Source organism: Rosa rugosa, chromosome 5, assembly GCF_958449725.1.
Source record: "Rosa rugosa chromosome 5, drRosRugo1.1, whole genome shotgun sequence".
Taxonomy (NCBI): Eukaryota; Viridiplantae; Streptophyta; class Magnoliopsida; order Rosales; family Rosaceae; genus Rosa; species Rosa rugosa.
In genome coordinates this window covers 1,222,192-1,245,759 of record NC_084824.1, presented here as the reverse complement: position 1 = coordinate 1,245,759, position 23,568 = coordinate 1,222,192, and the positions used below count along the sequence as shown (strand labels likewise).

Genomic DNA, 23,568 nt, shown 5'->3' with positions numbered 1-23,568 from the left:
TTTAAACTTGTTGACTTCGACGGGTGAGAAACTACCTTAAGGTACCTAATTCTAAGGTGTTTGCGTAATGCATGAACCTGATGGATTTTCATTAGGGCAAATTCAGTTTCACTTTGACATTTGCGACGCGGCGAATCTGATTCGTGGTGGTTGCTGACTAGCGAAACCGGCAACTGGGAGCACCTGGATTTCTTGACAAGCCAAATGGGCTTATTATAATTACGGGCTAACGTCCAGAGCCCATTGGGTGGGTGTCTAGCATGTGGATGGGCTCTATTTAAGTGACAATACTGTCCAATTTTCTTGAGGCCCAAGCTCCAATTATTTTCAATGAATGTGTTAAACTGGTTCATAAATTATCAAAGTTGTTGTCAGCTACATATTGGTTCTGAAAATTGGAACAGTAGTCTTGAGAGATTGTTTCCACTAGTGAATAGTAGAGACAATATGTGATTAGATCATCATCATCTTACACAGTTATACGTGCGTCTTTTATATCATGTATTCGCGAGTTGCCTTACCTTGTAATCTTCACTGTTATATAAGGAAAATCATAGCAAAAATAGTACGTGAAATGGCTGTAAATGTGTAGATCATACCATTTACGTATAGTTAAATTATTTCGAAATTTAAACTTACAGTTGTATAGGATTGTGTGTATATAATACATGTACATATCGTATTTGTAGTGTACAAAAAAGGATATGAAAGTTAGTTGCCAACGACAATTCTTCCGCACAATGTCCTATCTTCTTCTACTGCTCTTTTGGAAGGCGTGTCATCCCATCCTTCTGCACCATATTTTCTTTTCTGGGCCATAAATGTTTGTCTGAAGCTGAAGAATGACTCAAATTTCTGAATTGGTTAGTTGTTGAAAGCCCTAACCTTACCTTTCTTGGCAGGAAACCGTTCTTATTTGACCCTTGATCATAGATTCATGGTATATTTCTAAGTCGGTAATATTTTAGCCCCGAGTCCCGAGGTGTGTCTGCTTTCTACGTCACGTCACGTAAACCAAGATTCCTTCTTGACCCATACTTCTCTCCCCTCTACATCATCTTAAACTATTCCAACTTCCAAGGTAGAAAAACTCCATATATCCCATCTATCTGTATCTCTGGCTCTCTGCCAAGCCAACACCTACTTGTAATTTCTGGTTGATACTGATATATATTGCATTATTGATATATATACATGCATTATTGATCCCCAGAACGAGAGAGAGAGAGATAACGAGATGGGTTCTCATGAGGACGGGAGATCGCTATTGGAAGATGGCCTTCTTCAGGTTCGTAAGGTTTGCTTCTGTTTTTTTGATTGATATGTTGTATTGCTTTTCAAAGATTGATCTTCATGCGGAAGTAGAGGTTTAGTTTGGATGAATTGGGGCTGCCTTGTAATCTTATATTGCTTTATCCAATAATTTGTCTCCTTTTAGGGACTTTGAGGGTAGTTTGACTTTTGATCCATTACAAAATTTTGAAGATATAATTGGAAACATGCCAAAAATAAAATGGAAATTTGTACGAGTTTATCCATAGAAGGGGATGATGGATTGAGATTAAGGAACCTGGAACTGGGTTTTAGTCAATTTATACTTTTCGGGAGAAGTTATTGAGTTAAATCATTAGAATTTGTCTGGGTTCCGTATGATTACAGTTAGGAAGTTGAGTTGAATAGCAGCACTCTCATGAAAATATAACTGTTCCATAAAACTTCCAAGAATCTCTTATTTATGTTCACCCAAACCATAGGATCATGCTGTGGTAGAAAGCATGTTTTTTTTTTTTTTTTTTTTTTTGCAGCTATATGTATGTAGTAAATAATGGATGATGAGCTCTTTTCCAGTTTATAGTTTAGTGTAAGAGATTGATTGCAGTGAACATGCCAGAAATTATTTGCATACTCTTGAGTGCCAAACTTTTCAAACATCCGAAATGATTTGCCTTTGTCTTTGTCTGTGTTTTCTTTCCTGAGTTTTTGTTTGAATACTAACTACTCTGTTAGACTCTGCAACGCAATTTTAGTTATTGGAAAGGTATTTTGGTTTTTCTTACACAGTCGTTTACGTGATGTTATCTTCAGGATGAAGGCGAGGGATTGTACACAGGAGACGGCTCAGTCGACATTAAGGGAAATCCTGTTCTAAAGCAAAATACTGGAAACTGGAGAGCTTGCCCTTTCATTCTAGGTTATCCTTTGTTCTGTATGTTCGTTCTGAGTATTGAATTAGTATCCAAATTCTTATAGTCTTTTGTATACCTTACAGGTACCGAATGTTGTGAACGCTTGGCCTACTATGGGATTGCCACTAACCTGGTTACTTATCTTACAAGCAAATTGCATGAAGGAAATGTTGCTGCTGCAAGAAATGTTACCACTTGGCAGGGCACTTGCTATCTTACACCACTCATTGGGGCTGTCTTAGCAGATGCATACTGGGGAAGATACTGGACAATTGCTGTTTTTTCCACCATCTACTTTCTCGTAAGTATATAAAGAGATTTTCTTCTTTTCTTTGGTGCATAGAAGAACTTAGACTTCTATACTATTTATGTCCTTTCTAGATCATCAAGTCCCCAGGTCAACCTTATATTTCATCTTGATGAATATTTAAGTCTGTCATCCTTGGTTAATTATCACTGAATCTGAGATTCTGTTGTCATCTTTGAATTTGGACAAAGACCATTGAATTCCAGCTTCCTAGATCAAGTATAAAAGAGTTCTGGAAAGATTGAAAGAATAACTATAGTTAGCAATGTTTCCTTGTCATGCTGCTGGCAACACATTTAACTCCAAGGCTTATGCATTTTGTAGCTAGCTGTAACCCCTAGGTGTTGGGAAATGTTTATGTAATTTCCAAACTAGGGGTGCCGCTTCTTTCTTTTTCTTCCATGTGAATGTTTACTCACTGTTTCAATTGCTGTTTGGTACAGGGAATGTGTACTCTGACTCTCTCGGCAACACTTCCTTCATTGATTCCACCTGAATGTGTTGGTTCAGCATGCCCTGCAGCTAGTACGTCACAGTATGCAGTGTTCTTCTTTGGGCTCTATCTGATTGCTCTAGGAACTGGTGGAATCAAGCCATGCGTTTCATCCTTTGGGGCGGATCAGTTTGATGATACTGATTCCAGGGAAAGGGTAAAGAAGGGATCTTTCTTCAACTGGTTTTACTTTTCTATCAACATTGGAGCTCTGATATCAAGTAGCTTTATAGTGTATATTCAAGACAATGCTGGATGGGGCCTAGGATTTGGTATTCCTGCATTGTTTATGGCTGTCGCTATTGTTAGTTTCTTTTCAGGCACACCACTCTATAGATTTCAGAGACCAGGGGGAAGCCCTCTTACAAGAATGTGCCAGGTTTTGGTTGCCTCATTTCGTAAGCGGAGTGTGAATGTCCCTGAAGACAGTAGTCTCCTGTATGAAACACAAGATAAAATCTCCGCCATTGAAGGAAGTCGTAAACTGGAGCACAGTGATGAGCTCAAGTAAATTTCTTTTCTCTTGAAATTAAAGATATATTTTACTTTTTAATAGGATTGTTAGTTTGCCATATTTGAAACTGGGAGTATAGATAATAGTTGTAGAATCACCCATCACCCAATAATAGTTGTAGAATCACCCATCACCCATTTTCTTGATGCACTTCCTCTCTTTAAACAATGAAGGTGTTTTTTCAATTCCCTACTATTGATAATACCTACCATGCCACATTGTGAATATTTACTTTACATGCTTATTGAATAACACACCCACAATATAAAAGGTCCCTGCATCTTTTAATGAAATTTATTTTGATTCAGATGTCTTGATAAAGCTGCTGTGATATCAGAAGCAGAGGTCAAAACTGGGGAATTCTCCAATCCATGGAGGCTTTGCACTGTTACACAGGTGGAGGAATTCAAAATTTTAATCCGCATGTTCCCTATCTGGGCTACTGGAATTGTGTTTTCTGCTGTCTATGCCCAAATGTCAACTATGTTTGTGGAACAAGGGACGATGATGGATACATCTATCGGTTCTTTCACCATTCCCCCGGCCTCCCTCTCAACTTTTGATGTCATCAGTGTTATCTTCTGGGTCCCAATTTATGACAGGTTTATTGTCCCAATTGCAAGGAGATTTACTGGTAAAGAAAGGGGGTTCTCAGAGTTGCAAAGGATGGGCATTGGTCTCTTTCTTTCGGTCCTATGCATGTCAGCTGCTGCTGTGGTAGAGATTTACCGATTGCAGATTGCTAAAGAACTTGATTTGGTTGACAAAGAGGTAGCTGTACCACTTAGTATCTTTTGGCAAATTCCTCAATACTTCTTGTTGGGTGCTGCAGAGATATTCACATTCATTGGGCAACTCGAGTTCTTCTACGACCAATCTCCAGATGCCATGCGCAGTTTATGCAGCGCCTTATCACTTCTGACCACTGCACTGGGCAATTATCTGAGCTCTTTCATTCTGACGGTAGTAACTTACTTGACAACACAAGGTGGGAGTTCTGGATGGATCCCTGACAACTTGAATTCAGGTCATCTGGATTATTTCTTCTGGCTCTTAGCAGGACTCAGCTTTATAAACATGGTGGTGTACATGGTCTGCGCCAGGAAATATAAACAGAAGAAGGCTTCTTAAGGCGTCATCCGGGAAGCATTTCTTCAAACCATACTCCATCGGAAAAAACCGAAGAAGTATCTGACTGGCTTTTAGCCAAAGCCATTTGTAAAATATCATCATTCAGTTATTGATGCTTTGTAAATAACCACAACAAGCCTGCATTTTTCTTAAGGTACCTTGAGATTTTAAAGAAATTTGTGTTGTATATTGGTTTGAAAATGCCATTAGTTTCTAATTGTTGAAGCTTTCTTCTGTGACTTGCTTTTTGCTATGTGAATAACAGAAACCATTTCATAGTATGGAGGCTCTTGGACACATTGAGGGGTCAATAAGAGGCAATGACCCTTGCATTTTACATTTGTATGGACTCTAGTATGATGCAGGTGTGGGTCCCAGTGCCCAACAAATCTAATTTGTTTTTCGTGTTCAACCTCAGTTGCACTGCTTTGCTTTGCTTTTTGGGTTTTCTATTCCTCCCTTGAATTTTTGATACCCAAAGCTCTTCTCCAGGTTTCTACTTCCACTCACTGCACTTTGGGATTTGGTTAGTGATTAAGTCGAATCCTAAGCTTGCCCCATTAGTCAAAACCTACAATACTATTCTAATAGCTCAAGTATTTTATTAGTTTGAGCTTTTGCAATGGAATGCTGGTGCAAATGCAACTGGTGCTGCAGACCAACCATTTGTTCTTGCGTGTAATCCTGAAACAGTTCACGAATCCTACCCAAATCTTTGGAATTGGGCCAATAATTTGAGCCATTCTTGTCAAATGTCAACCATCAATTATTAGCAACAAGCCACAACAAATTTGAGTCTTAATCACTCCAAAAACTTAAAAGATTCTCATCTATCTAATCTTCTTTGGAGTCGATGACACTCTGAAACCAGGAAAAGGAAACCACCAAATAAAAAAGAAACAGAGATGAGTTCTCATGAGGATGAAAGAGCTCTTTTAGAAGATCAACTTTTGCAGGTTCCATCTCTTTCTTAATCTTAGCATTGCATAATCTTTTTATATATTAGACAAGTGCATGAACGTGCCTTGAAAGTTTTGTCATTCTTGGATTGGAAGATAGTCTTTTGCTGGGTCTGTTTTACTCTCTAGCCTGTTTGCAACTGCTGGTGTATCATAGAACTGTAGAATTAATATAAGAAGCAAAATATTTGACTTTGATTTAGGGTTGGTAGTGAATGAGGAGGAAGATCTGGGTACTGTGTGCTAAGTTCTACCCTTAAATTGAATATATAGAAAGAAATAAGTCTCAGGCTTGGAGCTGATTCAAAACATGCCACTTCTGACTATATCATGCTAGTTTGGTTAAACTTCGTGCTGGACTGGTAGTTGAGACTAGAGACTCGAGACTCAACTTTCTCACTTTACGTCTTCTTTTCTTTTCTTTATCATTTAAATGGATTTTTTTTAGGGAACCTTTTTTTTTGCCTCTATCCATTGAAAGAAGCCTGAATATAAGATTTTGCTGCTTGTTAAAAATATTATTGGGGTCAAATTAATTCAAAAGTATCTCACAATTTTTTTTTTTTACATCTAAAAACCTTGGTTAAATCCAATAACTTACATGCTACTTGGGTATTCTTGAGACCTAACATGCTACATCAAGTTTAACTATTAAACCAAGGTAAGGTACATTTGATAACTCATTCTTGTTAAGAATTTATTCTTCTTCTTAGTTGCTCTATTTGCTTGACATCGGCCATTCATTGTGTTACTTTCAATGCTTGAAACAATATGAAAGTTTGATTTTTGATGCTGTACATTTGTGTATGGACTGCGCTAAAGGCGTAACAAGTTCTGCATCACTTTTCTCCTTCACATTACAATCATGTTTTGCCTGTTCTATATATGAGGTTTTATGTTTCTTCAGAATGAATGCAGTGGACTCTACACTGGAGACAGTTCAGTTGACAGAAAGGGGAAGCCTGCGCTTAAAAAGAAGACTGGCCAGTGGAAAGCATGCTCCTTCGTTCTTGGTGATATACTGTTTTCAGCATTGGCTATTATTTATCCAAGCAATGTGTTCTATTCATGTCAGTTTATAAATTGAAATATAACATGCAGGTACCTTTTTTTGTGAACGATTGGCCTTCTATGGGATTTCTACCAATCTTGTCAATTATCTTCTTGACACACTACATGAAGGAACTGTCGATGCTGCAACAGCTATTACCAATTGGAAAGGAACTTGCTATCTTACACCTCTCATTGGGGCCATCATAGCTGATACTTATTGGGGAAGATATTGGACAATTGCCGGTTTCACCATAGTCTATTTGATTGTAAGTATAAGCAGAAGTCATCAATAGTGTGAGAGATATTTTTCTTTCTAATAATTGATCACATTCCTTGCACTTTTATATATCTCCCTCATATGGTTGCCATTTCCTGCAGGGAATGGTTACACTGACTCTTTCAGCATCAGTTCCTGCACTAGAGCCTGCAGCATGTGTCGATTCTGTATGCCCCGAAGCTACTACTGCACAATATGCTATATTCATCACTGGACTATATCTGATTGCATTAGGGACTGGAGGCATCAAACCTTGTATATGGCCTTTTGGGGCGGATCAGTTCGATGATTCCGATCCCCAGGAAAGGGTGAAGAAGGGATCCTATTTCAACTGGTTTTACTTTTCTCAAAACATTGGTGCTATTATAGCAAGCAGTTTACTGGTGTGGATTCAGGACAATGTTGGGTGGGGAATTGGATTTGGAATTCCTACTGCAGTTATGGGAGTTTGCATTGCAAGTTTATTTTTAGGTACTTCTCTGTATCGATTTCAGAAACCAGGCGGAAGTCCTCTTACAAGAATATGCCAGGTTTTAGTTGCATCATTCCATAAAAGAAATCTGAAGGTGCCTGAGGACAGCAGTCTCCTTTATGAAACACAAGACATAAGCTCTGCCATTAAAGGGAGTCGTAAACTGGAGCACAGCAATGAACTGAGGTAGTTTCTTCTTCATTGTCCAGGATTCGGTTGCATCATTCCACTAAGTATTTCACTATGCATTGCTTGTAATGTACTAATGTTTTTGCTGCAGGTGCCTTGATAAAGCTGCTTTGGTATCTGATGCTGAGATTGAATGTGGGGACTTTTCAAATCCATGGAGGCTTTGTACCGTTACACAAGTAGAGGAACTGAAGATTTTGATCCGCATGTTTCCAATCTGGGCAACAGGAATTGTGTTTTCTGCCGTTTATGCCCAAATGTCTACATTGTTTGTGGTACAAGGCAAGCTGATGGACAGAGTTGTTGGCTCTGTCACCATTCCTGCAGCATCTCTTTCATTTTTCAATTTTGTAAGTGTTATTATCTGGGTCCCTATCTATGATACAATAATCATTCCAATAGTCAAGAAGTATACAGGCAAGGAGAGGGGTTTTTCACAGTTGGATCGTATGGGAATCGGGCTCTTTGTGTCGATTCTATGTATGTCAGCTGCTGCAGTGGTAGAGATTAAGCGATTGCAGCTTGTCAGGGAGCTTGGATTGGCTGATGATGAGGTTGCAGTACCGCTTAGTATACTTTGGCAAATTCCACAATATTTTTTGTTGGGTGCTGCTGAGGTTTTCACCTTCATTGGGCAGCATGAGTTCTTCTATGAGCAAGCGCCGGACGCTATGAGGAGTTTGTGCAGTGCATTGTCTCTTTTGACAAATTCATTGGGGAGTTACCTCAGCTCTCTTATTCTGACAATTGTGACTTCTATCACCACACAGGGTGGGAGTCCGGGATGGATTCCAGACAACTTGAATGAGGGCCATCTTGATTATTTCTACTGGCTTTTGGCTGGACTCAGCCTCCTAAATTTGTTGGTGTACATGGTCTTTTCCAGAAGGTATAAGGAGAAGAAGGTTGCTTAAGATGTCATCAAGAGCAAGAAATAGAAGTTTGATTTCTAATAACTTTCCGAGATGGCTGCAACCGGAAAGACTGTTTACAACTATTGTGCAGGACCACACCAGTCAGTATGGATGGTTCTGGTTTGGTACGTGAGCAACAAACCATAACTTACAACTTAAAGACATCATAGTGTATTAGCTTAGAATTCAAAGATCAAAAGACTTTTCCATATCAAAGACCACAAATGCTTCAATTATTAATACCTTAATCTAGTTTTTTTTTTGTTTTTTTTTGAAAAAAAAACCTTAATCTAGTTCTTTATCGGTATAAAGTTGTTTATCATTATATAAAGCGACTTTATAAGTGCCTAGAGCATATTTGACACCGGTTTAAAGTGTTGATACATTAAAAGTAACAAATAACTAGAAAACATGTAATTCGCACTCCATACGATCGAGCTTCGATATTAAATTCAGAAGTGGATAACCGTATCAACTTTATCCTTATAAGTTGAGAAATAATGTGGGCTCATTGTCAAAAAAAAAAAAAAAAAAAAAATTTGGGCGATGAATATTGGGTGCAAAAAACAACACTCTGTACTGAAGGCCCAATTGGCTATAATGGGCCTTGGATTCTAATTTCCAGAAAGCTCCCCCAAACCCTAGTTTCACAGAACCAGATAGCCTTCCAAAACCTTCTAGTTCATATTATATTGATCATTTGGTTGTGTTTATGTATTTTGTGAAACGATCTTGGTTTGCTCATTAAGTTAATAACTTTATAAGTGCATAGAGCATGTTTAACACCGGTTTAAAGTTTAACACCGATTTAAAGTGTCGATACATTAAAAGTAGCAAATAACTAGAAAACTTGTAATTCGCACTCGATATTAAATTCAGAAGTGGATAACCGTAAGAAGAAACCTTCAACTTTACCCTTATAAAGTTGAGAAACAATGTGGGCTCATTGTCAAAAAAAAAAAAAAATGTGGGCGATGAATATTGGGTGCAAATAACAGCACTCTGTACTGAAGGCCCAATTGGCTATATGGGCCTTGGATTCTAATTTCCAGAAAGCTCCCCCAAACCCTAGTTTCACAGAACCAGATAGCCTTAACCAGCTAACCCCAAAACCTTCTTCCACCGCTTTCTTCCCCAGACTCTCTCTCTCTCTCTCTCTGCCTCCGTCGGCCTTGATCGTCCGATTCGTCGTTGCTCGAATCCCAAGATGAGGCCGATTCTGATGAAAGGGCACGAGAGGCCTTTGACCTTCCTCAAGTACAACCGCGACGGCGACCTACTCTTCTCCTGCGCCAAGGATCACACCCCCAACGTATGGTTCGCCGACAACGGCGAGCGCCTCGGCACCTACCGCGGCCACAACGGCGCCGTTTGGTGCTGCGACGTCTCCAGAGACTCCTCCCGCCTCATCACCGGTAGCGCAGATCAGAGCGCCAAGCTTTGGGATGTTCAGTCTGGCCAGCAGGTCTTCACCTTCAACTTCGACTCTCCGACGAGGTCGGTGGAGTTCTCCGTCGGCGATAAGCTCGCCGTCATCACCACCGACCCGTTCATGGAGCTCACTTCTGCGATTCACGTCAAACGCATCGCCGGAGACCCTGCCGATCGTAAGCATTTCAGCTCTTTGAACTTTGCCTTCTTCGAATTTGTGTTTAATTTGAATATGAATAATCGTTTGGGTTTCGATTTCCAGAGACTGCCGAATCGATTCTGACACTCAAGGTTCCTCAGGGGAGAATGAAGATAAACAGAGCTGTTTGGGGGCCGTTGAACAGCACTATCATAAGCGCCGGAGAAGATGCTGTCATTCGTATCTGGGATTCTGAGGTGATTGATTACTAGCTTTAGCTTTTCTATTGAATGCTTGCGCATTTCTTATTCTTGGGTTAAGTTGTTTTACTTACTGTTGTTTCGGATTTGCAGACTGGAAAACTACTTCAAGAGAACCAGAAGGAAGAGGGTCACACGAAAACAATTACTTCACTAGTAAAATCTCCGGATGGTTCACACTTTCTAACCGGTTCCCTTGATAAATCTGCCAAGGTGATGTTTCTCATAGTCTATATCTATGCAGTTTGTGTGAGTGCTAGTTTCTAAATGTTTACTGCATTTGTGTTTTGCTGCTGCAAATGTTTAGCTTTGGGATACTAGAACATTGACTCTTATCAAGACATACCGGACTGAGAGTCCAGTCAATGCAGTTGCAATGTCGCCTCTTCTCAATCATGTAAGCCGAACTTCGTTAACGTTATAGTGTTGTTCATTTATTTTTTACATACCCTGAAAAGGCCTTTGAAATAATAACGGAATCTGTACATAAATGGGAAAATGCTTTCTACCAGTCACATACAGAATAGTTTGTGCTTTTAGTGTCTAGTATGAAGTTGGAGGAATGGACTACAGGTCATTCAGCTACTTAGTCCCTTTGGGTCTCTTGTTTAGTCATTGTTTTTCTGGTACAGTTTAAAAGACTTAAACATGAAACTCAATTTGTGCTTCCCAGGTTGTACTTGGTGGTGGTCAGGATGCAATCAATGTCACCACAACTGATCATCGTGCTGGGAAATTCGAAGCCAAATTCTATGACAAGGTAAATTCTATTCCTTTCTTTAATATAATTTTGGTTTTGTCCACTTCAGTACATGATGTTTTTCCATTGTCATATGCCTTAGATTCTTCAAGAAGAGATTGGAGGTGTTAAAGGGCATTTTGGACCTATTAATGCTTTGGCTTTCAACCCTGATGGTAAAAGGTATGGTTCAATCACCTGCTCACTAGGCCTCTGGCATATGTTTATATATAGAGGATCTGTGTTTTTTCCAGTCATAATGTGGGTTGTGATCTCTGTGTGTGTGTGTGTAGAAGTCAGTCTTACACAGATATGTGCGTCTTAACATAGCATTGGTGTTTTGGTTTTTGTAATTTTTTCTTTGTATTTTATTTATTTTCAGTTTCTCAAGTGGAGGTGAAGATGGTTACATACGTCTACATCACTTCGATCATGATTACTTCAACATCAAGATTTAGGTTTGAAGTTATTTTTGATATCAACCGTTGCTCGGGAGCTTGTTGGAAGTTTATTCTCTCCCTTCACAAACTAGCTGTTTTTAGTTATTTACATAGCTCTGGTACTGCAATTAAACCATGTTCCGTATTTGCTCTTTTGCTTCTTGTTGTTGGAACAATGATTTTGTAGAAGATTCTGTAGATGAGATAATCATATTTATCCTTCTAGTTGCTCCAATAGCTGCCCAATTCGAGTTCTATGAAGAAGAAAAAATGCAGAGATATGTCTGTCTGTAGCAGCTTGGTTTTCTTTATGATGCATAATTTTGTTTTTCACTCCTGAATGCCAATTTAGTTGGATCATAGCTTCCAGCATTTTAGCATTGCTATTTCCGAACTCTCTTAGTGATATCTCCCTTAAAGGTTCTCCAACGTTTGGTGGTACTTTGCAACTACTACCAAAAGAATTCTCATTATGCTTAAACTCAGGAAGCAGTTTCATGCTTGTATATGTTATATAAGATTGACATTCACCACTGGTATGTGTGACTATTGTCTATTGGTAAATTGATAAATGAAGCTCATGGTACTGACAGCAGAAGTATAACCCCCATCAAGGACAAGATTATGGGCTGTTATGAACCCTGAGTCTTCACTGGCAAGGAATAATGCAGCTTCTGCGACATCTTCCACAGTTCCACATCTGCCATGCAACAAGCTCGCCCTTTCTCCCACAATCTTGCTTACATCTTCGGCCTGCATATCCTCTTTCCCAAGAATCTCTCTGTAGGCAGCGACCAGCATCTCTGAAGGAACCCCGTGTGGAGAAATACTGTTCACACGAATGCCATGGACTCCCAACTCACATGCAGCGCTTCTCACCAGTCCATTGATGGACTCCTTTGACAATGTGTAGGCATGTCCACCAAGGCCGCCCATGATAGCTGCAGTGCTCGATGTGCAGATGATGCTCCCGCTTGTTCTGGTTTTGATCATAGCTGCTGCTGCATACTTAATCCCATGTAAACAGCCGAAAGTGTTGACTGAGAGTAGTTGCTGCACCTTTCCCATGTCAAGGCTGGTTATACTCCCCGACGGACCAGAAATACCAGCATTGTTGAACATGATGTCAAGCTGGCCTGTCCTTCCGAGTGCAAGCTCAATAGCTGATTCAACATCAGATTCCTTGGACACATCACAGTGTATGTACCGTCCCCCAATAGAGTCGGCCAGTGCAGCTCCCAAGTCGTCAAGTATGTCGGCAATCACAACATGGGCACCGTTTCGGGCAAATAGCTTGGCCGCAGCAGCTCCAATCCCTCTTGCACCCCCAGTTATAACTGCGACTTTGTTCACCAACCTAGCACAATTTAAAACCATACACAGCATTAGAATTCACACTTCAGCGGCTAAATAGTACAAACACGACTCAAATTTAACAAACTTCTTAGCAGGCAGTATGCGTGCTTCTTCATCCAGTTCACGCAGTAGAATTTTCGGCTCCATATTAGTTCCCTTTAAATGTCTATCAGCAGTTTGATGGCCTCTATTAATAATGGAAGTTAAACTTAGTTAAGAGGACTAAACAATTGGGGTAACTCTAAAAAAGTTGAGCGGTACTCTTTAGCAATCTGATTATTCAATTCTGCACGCTCTTCTTTCTTTCTAACTACTTCTAAACCATAATTAGGATTCTGGAATGGGCTTCATCCTAGTTCGATACGCCACTAAAGCTTGCAATATTTGGGCCCCACTCACAGTAAAAAAAAAAAAAAAAATGGTAACAAGAGAAGGAAGCTCACTAAAGCTTGTAGTATTTGGGCCCGGCCCGTAGTGCTCGGAAGTCGAAACCGTATATCATCCTCAATCGCCACCTGAAACTCTAGCTCTGATCAAAACGGTCAAAACGACGTCGTAGCGCGGAGGGTGGAACCCTAAAAATGGCAGCGGAGGGAACAACGAAGAAGATGATAGCGACGCAGGAGGAGATGGTGGAGAATCGGGTGCCGATAGCGTATCGGGACCAGTGCGCGCACTTGCTGATCCCTCTGAACAAGTGCCGCCAGGCCGAGATGTACCTGCCGTGGAAGTGCGGCAACGAGCGCCACGTGTACGAGAAGTGCGAGTACGAGCTCGTCATGGAGCGGATGCTCCTGATGCAGAAGATCCGAGAGAAGGAGGCCCAGATTCAGCAGGGACTCGCCATCCCTCTCATTCCCAAGACCGCCGGCGCTTAGAGGTAATTGGATATATACATATATACTCTTCATTATTTGAAATTTCGGTTCGGGTTTTGTTGTGAATTGTTAGGTACTGTGATTATGTAGAGTTTATTGATTCAGCATAAGCGTATTCGTAAGTAAGCCGTTGGGTTTTTGGATGATCAGTTAGTTACTGTGATTTAGCTCAGTTTGATTTGGTGGATGTGCAATTTGATTTGGAGTTAGCGGATTTGCGATCAATGTGGGAGAATTGAGTAAGGGGAAAGCTGTGGATTTGGGTTAGGAGCTCTTATTTGCATTTGTAAACAGTATATGCGGATTACTAGCTCTGAGAAGATAAAAGGTTTTGAACTGATTGGAATGTGGGATTTGTGTTTGAGTCTGGGGAGAAACTGGCGAGTTTTACTTATAGCTGACATTGTGTGGGGGTGTGCCTAACTAGATAAGTTCTCTTGTTATTTAGGTATTGTTATTAGTCTGTTAGAGATGGAGATATCTTTTGTGTTTCTTCTGGTCTTTGGTAAAATCTTTTCTTGCATTCATTTGTGAAATCTTGTATGCAAATACTTGATATGAGAGCTTGAGTAAGGATTGTGTGATGCCGTGCAAGAAATAGAAGCCCCTCATTTGGAGAGGTTGAGTTAGGATTGTGTGATGCCGTGCGAGAAGTAGAAGTCCCTCATTTGTTCAGGTCATGTGAGTGTATAAGCTTATTAGGGATTGCAATAGCAGTTTTCTGATTTTAAAATAGAATTTGATTTGTGTACAGAGCATGACCTGTGCTGATAGAAAATTCGGTCATATTAATCTGGCAGTCCACTCAAGTATCATGCATCATACGTTAGTCATTAGGTTGAGAAATTTGTCTGTTGAACTTGAATTTTCTGATTTGTTCTCAAAATGATGAAGGAAAATTTAAGGAACAGACAATCCGGGTTCATTTTGGCTCTCTCTTGCCCATCTGAATCACTCTTCTCTTTTTTTTCGACAGTGAAACTTTGGACCAAGATTGACGGACCCAAACAGTGAAAGTAGAGATTTCATAATCTTGTCATGCTGAACATGGCCAAACATTTTTACAAATATTGGGATTTTAAATTGTCTCCAATCTTGTCTCTTTAATTTTGTGATGCTTTCAACTAAATGTGTTTTGTTACCCGTCATCGCTGTATATGAAACAGGTAAGTCATTTATTGGTGTGGGAGTCTCAACTATTGAATATTGTAGGTAAAACTTGTCTCCTGGTACTTTTGCGTTAAAGCAAAGTGATGGATTCAGAACTGTATAAATCTTACCCATGAGCCCTACACATGAGGTTAAGGGTAAACATTCTAGGTTCAATCCTACTTGGGATAAAAAAGGACAATGTGCTATTTGTTGGGCTTGCTTTGCTCCATTGTCATGGAATAATTTCTGATGAGTTGGTATCATCATTCTTAGCGCATGCATACTCTTAAATTTAGTGAGTCGTTCATTTAAGCAATCTCTGGTCAAAAAAATTTTGTGGAAATAAAGGGCAATAGAATAGACTGATGACCTAATATCAAGTTTTATAGACGTATTGTTGTTTTGTGTAAGACATGTTTACGAGACTAGTTGAGGTATCTACAGATAATGACCTAATATCAAGTTTTACATTTACTGTCATACTTTTTTGGTTGAATTTATGCTGTTTTAGTGATTCTTCCTGTTAACTCCTATGTTAATTTTGAACAGGAAGCTGAATTTCGTGAGCTGTGGATAATTTGATGCTTTTCACTGCTGATGATGATAAATTTCATGGGACTGTACTGAGACAATTGTTATAGACTGTCCTTTTCTTTTCTCAGTTGTTCAACCAATTTCAACATATTGAATAAATTAAATTCCTCATTTGCCGGATTTTGTATTGGTACTCTGGAAGGGTAATTGCATGTTTGAGCTTTGCTATTATACTCTTCTGAGATAAAATTAGAACCCTATGTTTGTTCAGCTGGAAAATACAGATCTACTGTTAGCTTGAACTTTGGAGCAAATGAAAATTATTTCGAAAGAACAAAAGAACAGTTCTGATCTTGGGAATTTTTCTGGTGGATGTAATTGAGCTTTATCTGGTCTGAGAGGCTGTAATTGGGTCTTTTTGGGTGACGGTGTAATTGGGACTTTTTGGTCTGAGGGATCTATTTTTTATTTTTATTTTTCGGTCTGAGGATATAATCGAGCCTTTTTTGGGTCTGAGGATGTAATTGGGCTTTTTCTGCTCTGAGATCATAATTGGGCTTTTTCTTGTCCGAGGGAGTAATTGAGCTTTTTCTGGTTTGTGGGAGAAATTGGGCTTTTTCTGGTTTGTGGGTGTAATTGGGCTTTTTCTGTTCTGCTGATATAATTGGCTTTTTGGTCTGAGAGCGTAATTGGGCCTGAGGGTGTAACTGGGCCTTTTTGGTCTGACGGTGAAGTTGAGCTTTTTTGGTCACTAAGGATGTAATTGGGTTTTTTGATCTGTGGGTGTGATTGTGCTTTTTCTGATTTGAGGTCGTAACTGGGCTTGATCTAATTTGAGGTGGTAATTGGGCTTTTTTTGTTCTGAGGGTGTCATTAGTCGTTTTTGATCTGAGGTCGTAATTGGGCCTTGTTTTGTTTGATGTCCTAACTGGGCTTTTTCTTGTCTGAGGGAGTAATTCGGCTTTTCTGGGCTGTAAGGATGTAATTAGGCTTTTTGGTCAGTAAGCATATAATTGGGCTTTTTTATTTGAGGGTGTTGAGCTTTTTTGGACTGGGCCTTTTTTAATCCGAGGTCGTAATTGTTCTTTTTTTTTTTTTTTTTTTTTTTTATCTGAGGGAGTAATTGGCCTTTTTATGGTCTGTGGCAATTCTTCTGGTCATGCCTTTTCCTCTTTACTTTCTATATTCCCATATGCAATGATGGTGTAATTGGATTTCTGGTCTGCCGGTGTAATTGGGCTTTTTTGGTAGCAGGGCGTAATTGGTCTGAGGGTGTATTTCGGCATTTTTGGTCTGAGGGTGAAATTGGGTTTTTGGTCACGAAGGATGTAATTGGGCTTTTTGATCTGAGGGTGTCATTGAGCTTTTTCTTATATGAGGTCGTAATTGGGCCTTTCTTGTCTGAGGGTGTAACTGGGTTTTTGGTCTGTTGGTGAGTGTGGGCCTTTTTATCTGAGGTGTAATTAGGCTTTTGCTGGTCTGAGCGGGTAATTGGGCTTGTTCTGGTCTGAGGGTGTAATTGAGCTTTCAGCCTACTAGATAGTGATTATGAAGTAGTCTTGGAGCATATTGGGTGTAATTGGGCTTTTTCTGAGGGTGCAAGCCGGTCATTGTCTACTGCTAATTTAGCACGTGTCATCGATCAGGTCTTTAGTGGCCTTGCATGGCAATTTACGTGCATGATCGACCAGAATAGCGAGCTTGGGGCATTTAGCTAGCTAATTTCAACCTTTTTTTGATACAAAGCTAATTTCAAACTTTGTATTATTCAATTCAAGTTTTTAATTACCTAATTCCAATTTAGAAGACTTGGGGTTTGCCAACTTCTTTAATCATCACATATTCCCTAGATTTGAGTCATTTGACCATGTGATAATTGCTTATAAGAAGGATAAAAAAAGTCATGTCCAGCCAAACAAATCCAAGAAAAAAGTGGGTACACATATGCTAGGGCTGGTCGTGTGGTATATAAGTTATATACGTTATGTATTTAGCTGCTTATTTTGACCTGCTTATTAAGCTAGGTCCAGCCTTAGCCCCAAGGGTCACAGACTCACAGACAAAGAGCTTGGTCGGTTCCAACTTGGAAAATGACGAGTATATATAAGACTATGATTTCATTCATTCTTGTATAGTGTACGTATTACGTCCTCAACTTGAGGAGTACAATTATGATCGGCAACATTATCCACAACTAAGATGTAGAAAAGAGAAGGTCACGAATTCGTTTGCGAAATTCATTTTCCGTCTGTGTTTGAAGTGTAGTAAAGCGTGCATAACGTAGAAAATATGGGAGTGTAAGTATAACATATGGAATAGCTTGCTGCGGCAACCATGTCAACTCTAGGGAATTAAAGTCCATATATATACCCAATTTCCTACATTGAGTCATTTGATTGGGAGTCATCCCACGAATTAAGCTGACTTCACTTCAGCCTGCTGTCAGGCATAGACCTTTACCCCACAATCACTTTTTTTTTTATTGGAATCTTGTAACGTAGGCTTGTAACTAATTCAAGACACTAAGGTGATGGATGTGTGTAAGCTTTGTTCCATGAGTATGGTTGTCTTAATTTGTTCATTTTGGTGAAATGGCACTAATGATTGATGGGTGAGTGCAAATCCTCTTTGATCAAACGTTTCCATGAGATCGGTAATTGATATTTAGCATTGAATATAGACACCAAACCATCTGGAAGGTCGATCCTTAGTGTTTCTTATGGTTGCACATTATAAATTATTGTTTGTTTCTAGTATCGATCGATCTTATTCTAATCACGAGAATCAGAGTACAAGCATGCAGAGACAGATGAGGTAGCAGGTATCGCCAAAAGGCTAGATACGAAAGAATTTGGGGAGACGATGAACTGGAATTTAACTGATTGAACAAGATTGAAAAGTTCAAAGTATTTCCACGGCTCCACCTAATTCGATGCCTGGAGCTTCAAAAGTCAATATGGTGGGGGAATCGAACGTACCCCTCCATCGCTTACTCGCTTAGCTCTTCAATCATTCCTCCTCCTTCGTTCCCAGCAGATCAGTCCAGACTACAGAAAAGAAAAATGATGTTTTATATATATCTTTTTATCTAGCTCTCTCCCAAAATAATGTGTGATAGACGACGACTTAAGCAACATACTATATATAATCATTGCAGCTTAATATTAATGGATGTGTGATTTGTCTCTTGTATGTTGTCTTTGTGCAATCAAGTGATTTTCATGAGAGCAGCACTTCGTGTTCTATCAGACTATCTCTATGAAATGTTCGATGCCCTGACAGACTAGGCAGTAGAAAAATTACAATAAACGAAGCAAAATGACAAAGTCTAGGTCAAATATTATATTCTTGGACAAATTTTTAATTAATTAACTAACGCATGGAGGGAAGACAATTTTGATATTAAGGCTAGAACTTTCTACGTATACATAATATAAAAACAAGTTGCATTGCCTTGATTAACCTAATGTCTTTTTCGATGGAGGTTTGATGGAGATTTATAAATTGTTGGTTTCTAGCCTATCTACATAGCTAGCTAGTACGTAGGAATAGAGAAGACTACAATCAGATATTTACAGATGGAATATACAAATATATAGATTATATATATATATATATATTTATATATGAATTCATATAATAGGTAGGTGGCCATCCTCTTCTTGTGGACAAAAATACAGACATGGATTTGCAAGCGAGACATTGTCAAACTTTGCACAGCGAATTTAAGATCATGCATGTTCTTGCTGCGGGGATTCAGTCCGTAATTTCTTTCTAAAAGGAGAGAACGGAAATGGAGAAGAAAATAGCACCACATTTTTATATATGACTGTGATTTTTGAGGAACTAAATAATGCCTTGAGTTTAGATCAAAAAGTAGTCTTTTGCTTCTTTTGGTAAGAAATTGTCAAACCTAAAACCTAATTCATTGACCTGATCACCACTGGTGTTTTTCTAAACGGAACTGCTCTCTCCATGGATCGAGGTCCGATTTCACACTTGACATGATAATATGGATTATAATAGTCAACCTAATTAATATAATTAAGTTCATTCTTCAAGATTAAACAAGTCAATCCATGCGAATCCTATGTTCTAAAAAGATCATCACATATCCCCTGGAGGAATGATATACAGTATATGGTTATAATAATTAATTAAGTGCTAGATACCCTCACAAGATGATTAACCACTTAATGGACATGATTAGTGTGTTCCCCTCATATTTGATCAACGATATATATGTAATATTAACCTCACACGCTACTGAATCATGTAATACTCTAAAATAAATAACGATTCATTCATTGAATCTACTAATAGCGTCACATCCGATATATAAACATAATTTTACGTTTGATTAATTTTCTATTGTATGCATGTCAAAAGAAAAACAAAGTCAATTTTGGTAATGTATAGTCTGATATGCGTGATGCAATGCCGTATATGACAAAGGTTGGAAAGTTCTTGCCATTTTCTTGAAACGACTACAAACAAAAGTATAATTCTTGTGCAAACTTTAGTTCTATATTTCCAACTTTTGAGTAAAACATTCTACCTACGATGAATAAACTTTAGATTTATTATGCGAAGTTGTGAACACGAAATGACCAAAGCTAGGTATAGAATAACCTGAAAAGCTCACAAGTTCGATAAAGCAACACTATCATTCAAGCTTTCTATCTACTAATTGATAACTTTAGAATGAGAAGTCAAGATTGCGGGAAGTGGGAGCCAATGAGGCATGCACACTTTCTTTAATCATTCTCCACTCTTTTGGTCCTCACGGCAAGATTGAGTTAATGATGAAAGACTTTGCTCCTTAATATGTCAAAAAGAGAATTATAAAGTTTCCCCCAACTATTCCGATTTCAATATATAATGGTGTTTATTGGTGTACGTACGTTGATGGCATTTTCAACCATTCTATTTGATTTAGGATACCCTCAACATTCACATCGTATCAATCAGCACGTTGCACGTTAAACAAATTGATAAACCAAAATTTATAAGCTAGATTCATTTATACGGAATAAAGAACTACAAGTAATATGAACAATACAAACAAGAGTCACTAATAGCTTACTCATAACATAATGTCAGACCAACATGTCTAAACCTAACTATCTTCTTAAGTCTAAAAGAACAATGTAGAAGCTACATGCTCTTCCATATCATGGGGCTGGAAAAATGATCATACCGACCAAAGATATATATTTTCATTGCTAACGGTAAATATTGCTATACAGTATGTCAAGCAAAGATTGAATTACCTTAATTTGGTATTCTGCAATTGCCGTTAATGAATGGTCAGACAACTAGTGGAAAGATTCATCAGCAGGACTAATCTCGGTAACTATTCATGATCGATGGAGAAGTGGAGAACCGAGTTGGAAGGGATGGTCGGATGGAATCCGATGGTTGCTGCTACCTCTTGTCCTACTTCGCAGAAAAGCTTGGTGATGGTGCGTTTGTGCGTTGACAATGAATACACAGCAGTTCGTTCAATGTTCCGTGAAGCAAGAAATTGATGATGCCATGGAAATGTGGAATATTAGATCAACTAGAATCTCTGGCTAGCCTATAGAATATGAACCCAATGCCATAGCCACTGTATAGGATCCAGCTCAAAGTAAAGGGTGCGTTGGGTTTGGGGAACACAGAATGAATATGCACACTTACTACCCATCATATCAAATCATATCATATCACCTATAGCTATTAGCTAGTCGATCAGTCTTGTTTCCAAGTCTACGTCATCATTATCTAGCTAGCTCGGCGATTGACGAGACTTATCGTGCAGCTAGCAGCTACCTAGCTTCGACAATCGATTACTGGTTTAAAACCCTAAACCCTGCAGCAGCCACAAAATACATTAATTCTCAGCCATCTAGTTAATTAACAAACTTAATGTCTCACTGTCTAGCTCCCTCACTGCCTGCATCGATCTATTACACATTAATTTTCTGATTAATTAACCGACGGCCCATAGTTAATGATCTGATTTGTATTATTCCGTCAGAGACTAAGCAGTAAGGAGAGTAGAGTACCCAGAAGAAAAGATTGACAAGAAGGAAAACTCGGTTCATTCACTCATTTGGGATATCAAAGAGGATTTTCATGATCCCATTCCTATCCATTCAATTTTTTAGGTAAAATTTTTTGGTTTAAATTAATTACTGCATATATGCTCCTCGTGTACCCATGCAGATACAGATACGGAGAGATATCAGAGATACGTAGAAGTTAGAACTGTACAAGTTCAGGTACAAACACAGTTGCCGAGGAACATTTACGTTTACCTGCACACGCCAAATATACCGGCGTCCTCGAAGCCGTCTCCCCCTTACATTTTCAATATTTCTGACTCTTCTTTTTGTCTTTATCTTCATCTGCATCTCCATCATTTACTTTTACCAGGCCAAACCGAGTGGTTCTGCTCTACGCCAAGCTAGCTATGTGAATATGTTTTCACTGTTTGCTTTCTTACTTTACTGGGTTGAAAGAAAAAATGTAGACAATCAATTAATTACGTTACTGTTATAATATGCAGGAATTTCAGAAGGAATACAGATCCCTACCTAGCTAGCTCAGAGCGTCGGAGTGGTCAGAGAGAGAGAGAAAAAAAAAAATCCAGACCAAAAAAGAAAAGAAAAGAGACAGACAGAAATAATAATAATAATAATAGTATTGGTTTTTTGGATCCATAGAGTAGAGAGTAGAGTAATGCATCATTCCATTTGTGCAGGAATTTCCATCATTCCTTTCTTCTGTTTCTCTCTCTACCTGACACTTCCATCATTGTTCCAGTTCTGCCAATACCACTACTGTCGCTAAATCAACTCACACAAAAAAAAAAAAAAAAAATTAAAGGCAGGTCAGGGCAGGGCAGTGTAGGGCATGCACTAGTCCACTCTTCAAGTCCTCCAAATCTTCATAATTTACCTATTCTACCCCTCACCCCACCTCATGATCCTAAAGCTAGAGTACTGCTACTAATGCTATATATGCATTTACAATTTGCAAACAACGTATTCATATAATTAGTAGTTACATATAGCATTAGCAAACAACGTATTCACATAATTTTGAAAAGTTAAAGAACGTATTCATTAGTAAGCATGTAATTTTGAAGAGAACGTATGCATGTAATTTTGAAGAGTTATGGATTACAAAAAGTAATTAATGTCACCAATAATAGCCGTTAAACTTATAATCCCACTAAAATTATAATACATTTAAAAGTTCAAAAACACATAGTAGAATAAAAATGACCACAACACACGTGTAGTTTTTACGTTTCTACAATTTCATTAAGTAAATCTCTAATCTAGTTAATAGAATTTTCATATCCACGATACTCAATGATTGTTCTTGTTAGGTACCTATTGGCATGAGCAAAACAGCAAATACCTGTTCAACGATCCTGGCCAGTTAATTATAAGAATGCACGTTTCCTTTTGCAGTGGTATTATTCCTTGTTTCATTACCTCTTACTTTTGGGGCTCTTCTGAACCAATATTTTGAAATTCTGATTTTCGAGGGTTGAGGTCGATTTGCTGATCGTAACGACTCGAAATATATACTCAGAGCCACTCAGACTCTCAGAGCATAACGTACTTTGAGACAAAGAAAACTCGACTCGATTCATGGACCAGCTTTTAACCTGTTCCATTCTATGTTTATTTCTCAGCCAGCTCCATTTCAATTCTCCTTCATTCTTGAAAGGCTCAACCACCAGCTTCCAATACAGCTCGCTTGTCCGTCTTTTTCCTCAAATTAGAATATAACCATCGATCACACACACAAAAGTTATGATACTGTGATGTTTATCATACACTGATTTTACATCTATTTGAACAAAAATTACAATATTGAGAACAAAGTTACTACATTCATTTACACTATTTACATGTAGTTAAATCAAAATTACAATATTGACAATAAATTTGTTCAAAAATTTGTAACAAGGTCGTAGGTTGTGTAATTAAAATTAATAGAACTAAGATTACACAAAATATGACTCAAGTTACCACAATAACAATAAATTTGTTGTCACATTTGTAAATATGTGTACTACATACTTGTATGTACTATAAAACTTTCCACACAGACACACACTCACACATAATCGAATTCACGTT

General features: G+C 38.6%; 5 protein-coding genes across 8 annotated transcripts; 4 read left to right on the top strand and 1 right to left on the bottom strand.

Annotated features, from left to right (window-relative positions):
• Positions 1 to 844: 844 nt before the first annotated feature.
• LOC133712823 (protein NRT1/ PTR FAMILY 8.3-like) lies at positions 845 to 4,861 on the top strand. 4 transcript variants are annotated; one of them, XM_062138933.1, is made up of 6 exons: positions 845 to 863; positions 1,214 to 1,288; positions 2,086 to 2,191; positions 2,270 to 2,487; positions 2,937 to 3,493; positions 3,809 to 4,861. In XM_062138933.1, exons 2-6 carry the CDS (start codon positions 1,238 to 1,240, stop codon positions 4,629 to 4,631), a joined length of 1,755 nt encoding a protein of 584 aa, XP_061994917.1. In that variant the 5' UTR covers positions 845 to 863; positions 1,214 to 1,237; the 3' UTR covers positions 4,632 to 4,861. The 4 variants fall into 4 exon arrangements, with proteins under 4 accessions (XP_061994917.1, XP_061994921.1, XP_061994918.1 ...); XM_062138937.1 differs by lacking the exon at positions 845 to 863 and adding an exon at positions 870 to 1,081; XM_062138934.1 differs by lacking the exon at positions 845 to 863 and adding an exon at positions 870 to 1,081 and having other exon boundaries at positions 1,214 to 1,297.
• Positions 4,862 to 5,014: 153 nt separating this feature from the next.
• On the top strand, positions 5,015 to 8,735 carry LOC133712824 (protein NRT1/ PTR FAMILY 8.3-like). Its single transcript, XM_062138938.1, has 5 exons — positions 5,015 to 5,587; positions 6,498 to 6,603; positions 6,692 to 6,909; positions 7,022 to 7,578; positions 7,673 to 8,735. The coding sequence occupies exons 1-5, from the start codon at positions 5,537 to 5,539 to the stop codon at positions 8,493 to 8,495; spliced, it is 1,755 nt and encodes a 584-aa protein (XP_061994922.1). The 5' UTR covers positions 5,015 to 5,536; the 3' UTR covers positions 8,496 to 8,735.
• An 831-nt stretch (positions 8,736 to 9,566) lies between these two features.
• LOC133708946 (eukaryotic translation initiation factor 3 subunit I-like) lies at positions 9,567 to 11,739 on the top strand. The gene is made up of 7 exons (XM_062134538.1): positions 9,567 to 10,102; positions 10,189 to 10,322; positions 10,419 to 10,538; positions 10,633 to 10,722; positions 10,999 to 11,085; positions 11,168 to 11,247; positions 11,447 to 11,739. The coding sequence occupies exons 1-7, from the start codon at positions 9,703 to 9,705 to the stop codon at positions 11,520 to 11,522; spliced, it is 987 nt and encodes a 328-aa protein (XP_061990522.1). The 5' UTR covers positions 9,567 to 9,702; the 3' UTR covers positions 11,523 to 11,739.
• Positions 11,740 to 11,892: 153 nt separating this feature from the next.
• LOC133708948 (short-chain dehydrogenase reductase ATA1) lies at positions 11,893 to 13,202 on the bottom strand. The gene has a single exon (XM_062134539.1). The coding sequence runs from the start codon at positions 12,888 to 12,890 to the stop codon at positions 12,051 to 12,053; it is 840 nt and encodes a 279-aa protein (XP_061990523.1). The 5' UTR covers positions 12,891 to 13,202; the 3' UTR covers positions 11,893 to 12,050.
• A 138-nt stretch (positions 13,203 to 13,340) lies between these two features.
• Positions 13,341 to 15,655, top strand: LOC133708949 (NADH dehydrogenase [ubiquinone] 1 beta subcomplex subunit 7). The gene is made up of 2 exons (XM_062134540.1): positions 13,341 to 13,740; positions 15,440 to 15,655. The coding sequence occupies exon 1, from the start codon at positions 13,442 to 13,444 to the stop codon at positions 13,736 to 13,738; it is 297 nt and encodes a 98-aa protein (XP_061990524.1). The 5' UTR covers positions 13,341 to 13,441; the 3' UTR covers positions 13,739 to 13,740; positions 15,440 to 15,655.
• Positions 15,656 to 23,568: the final 7,913 nt, after the last annotated feature.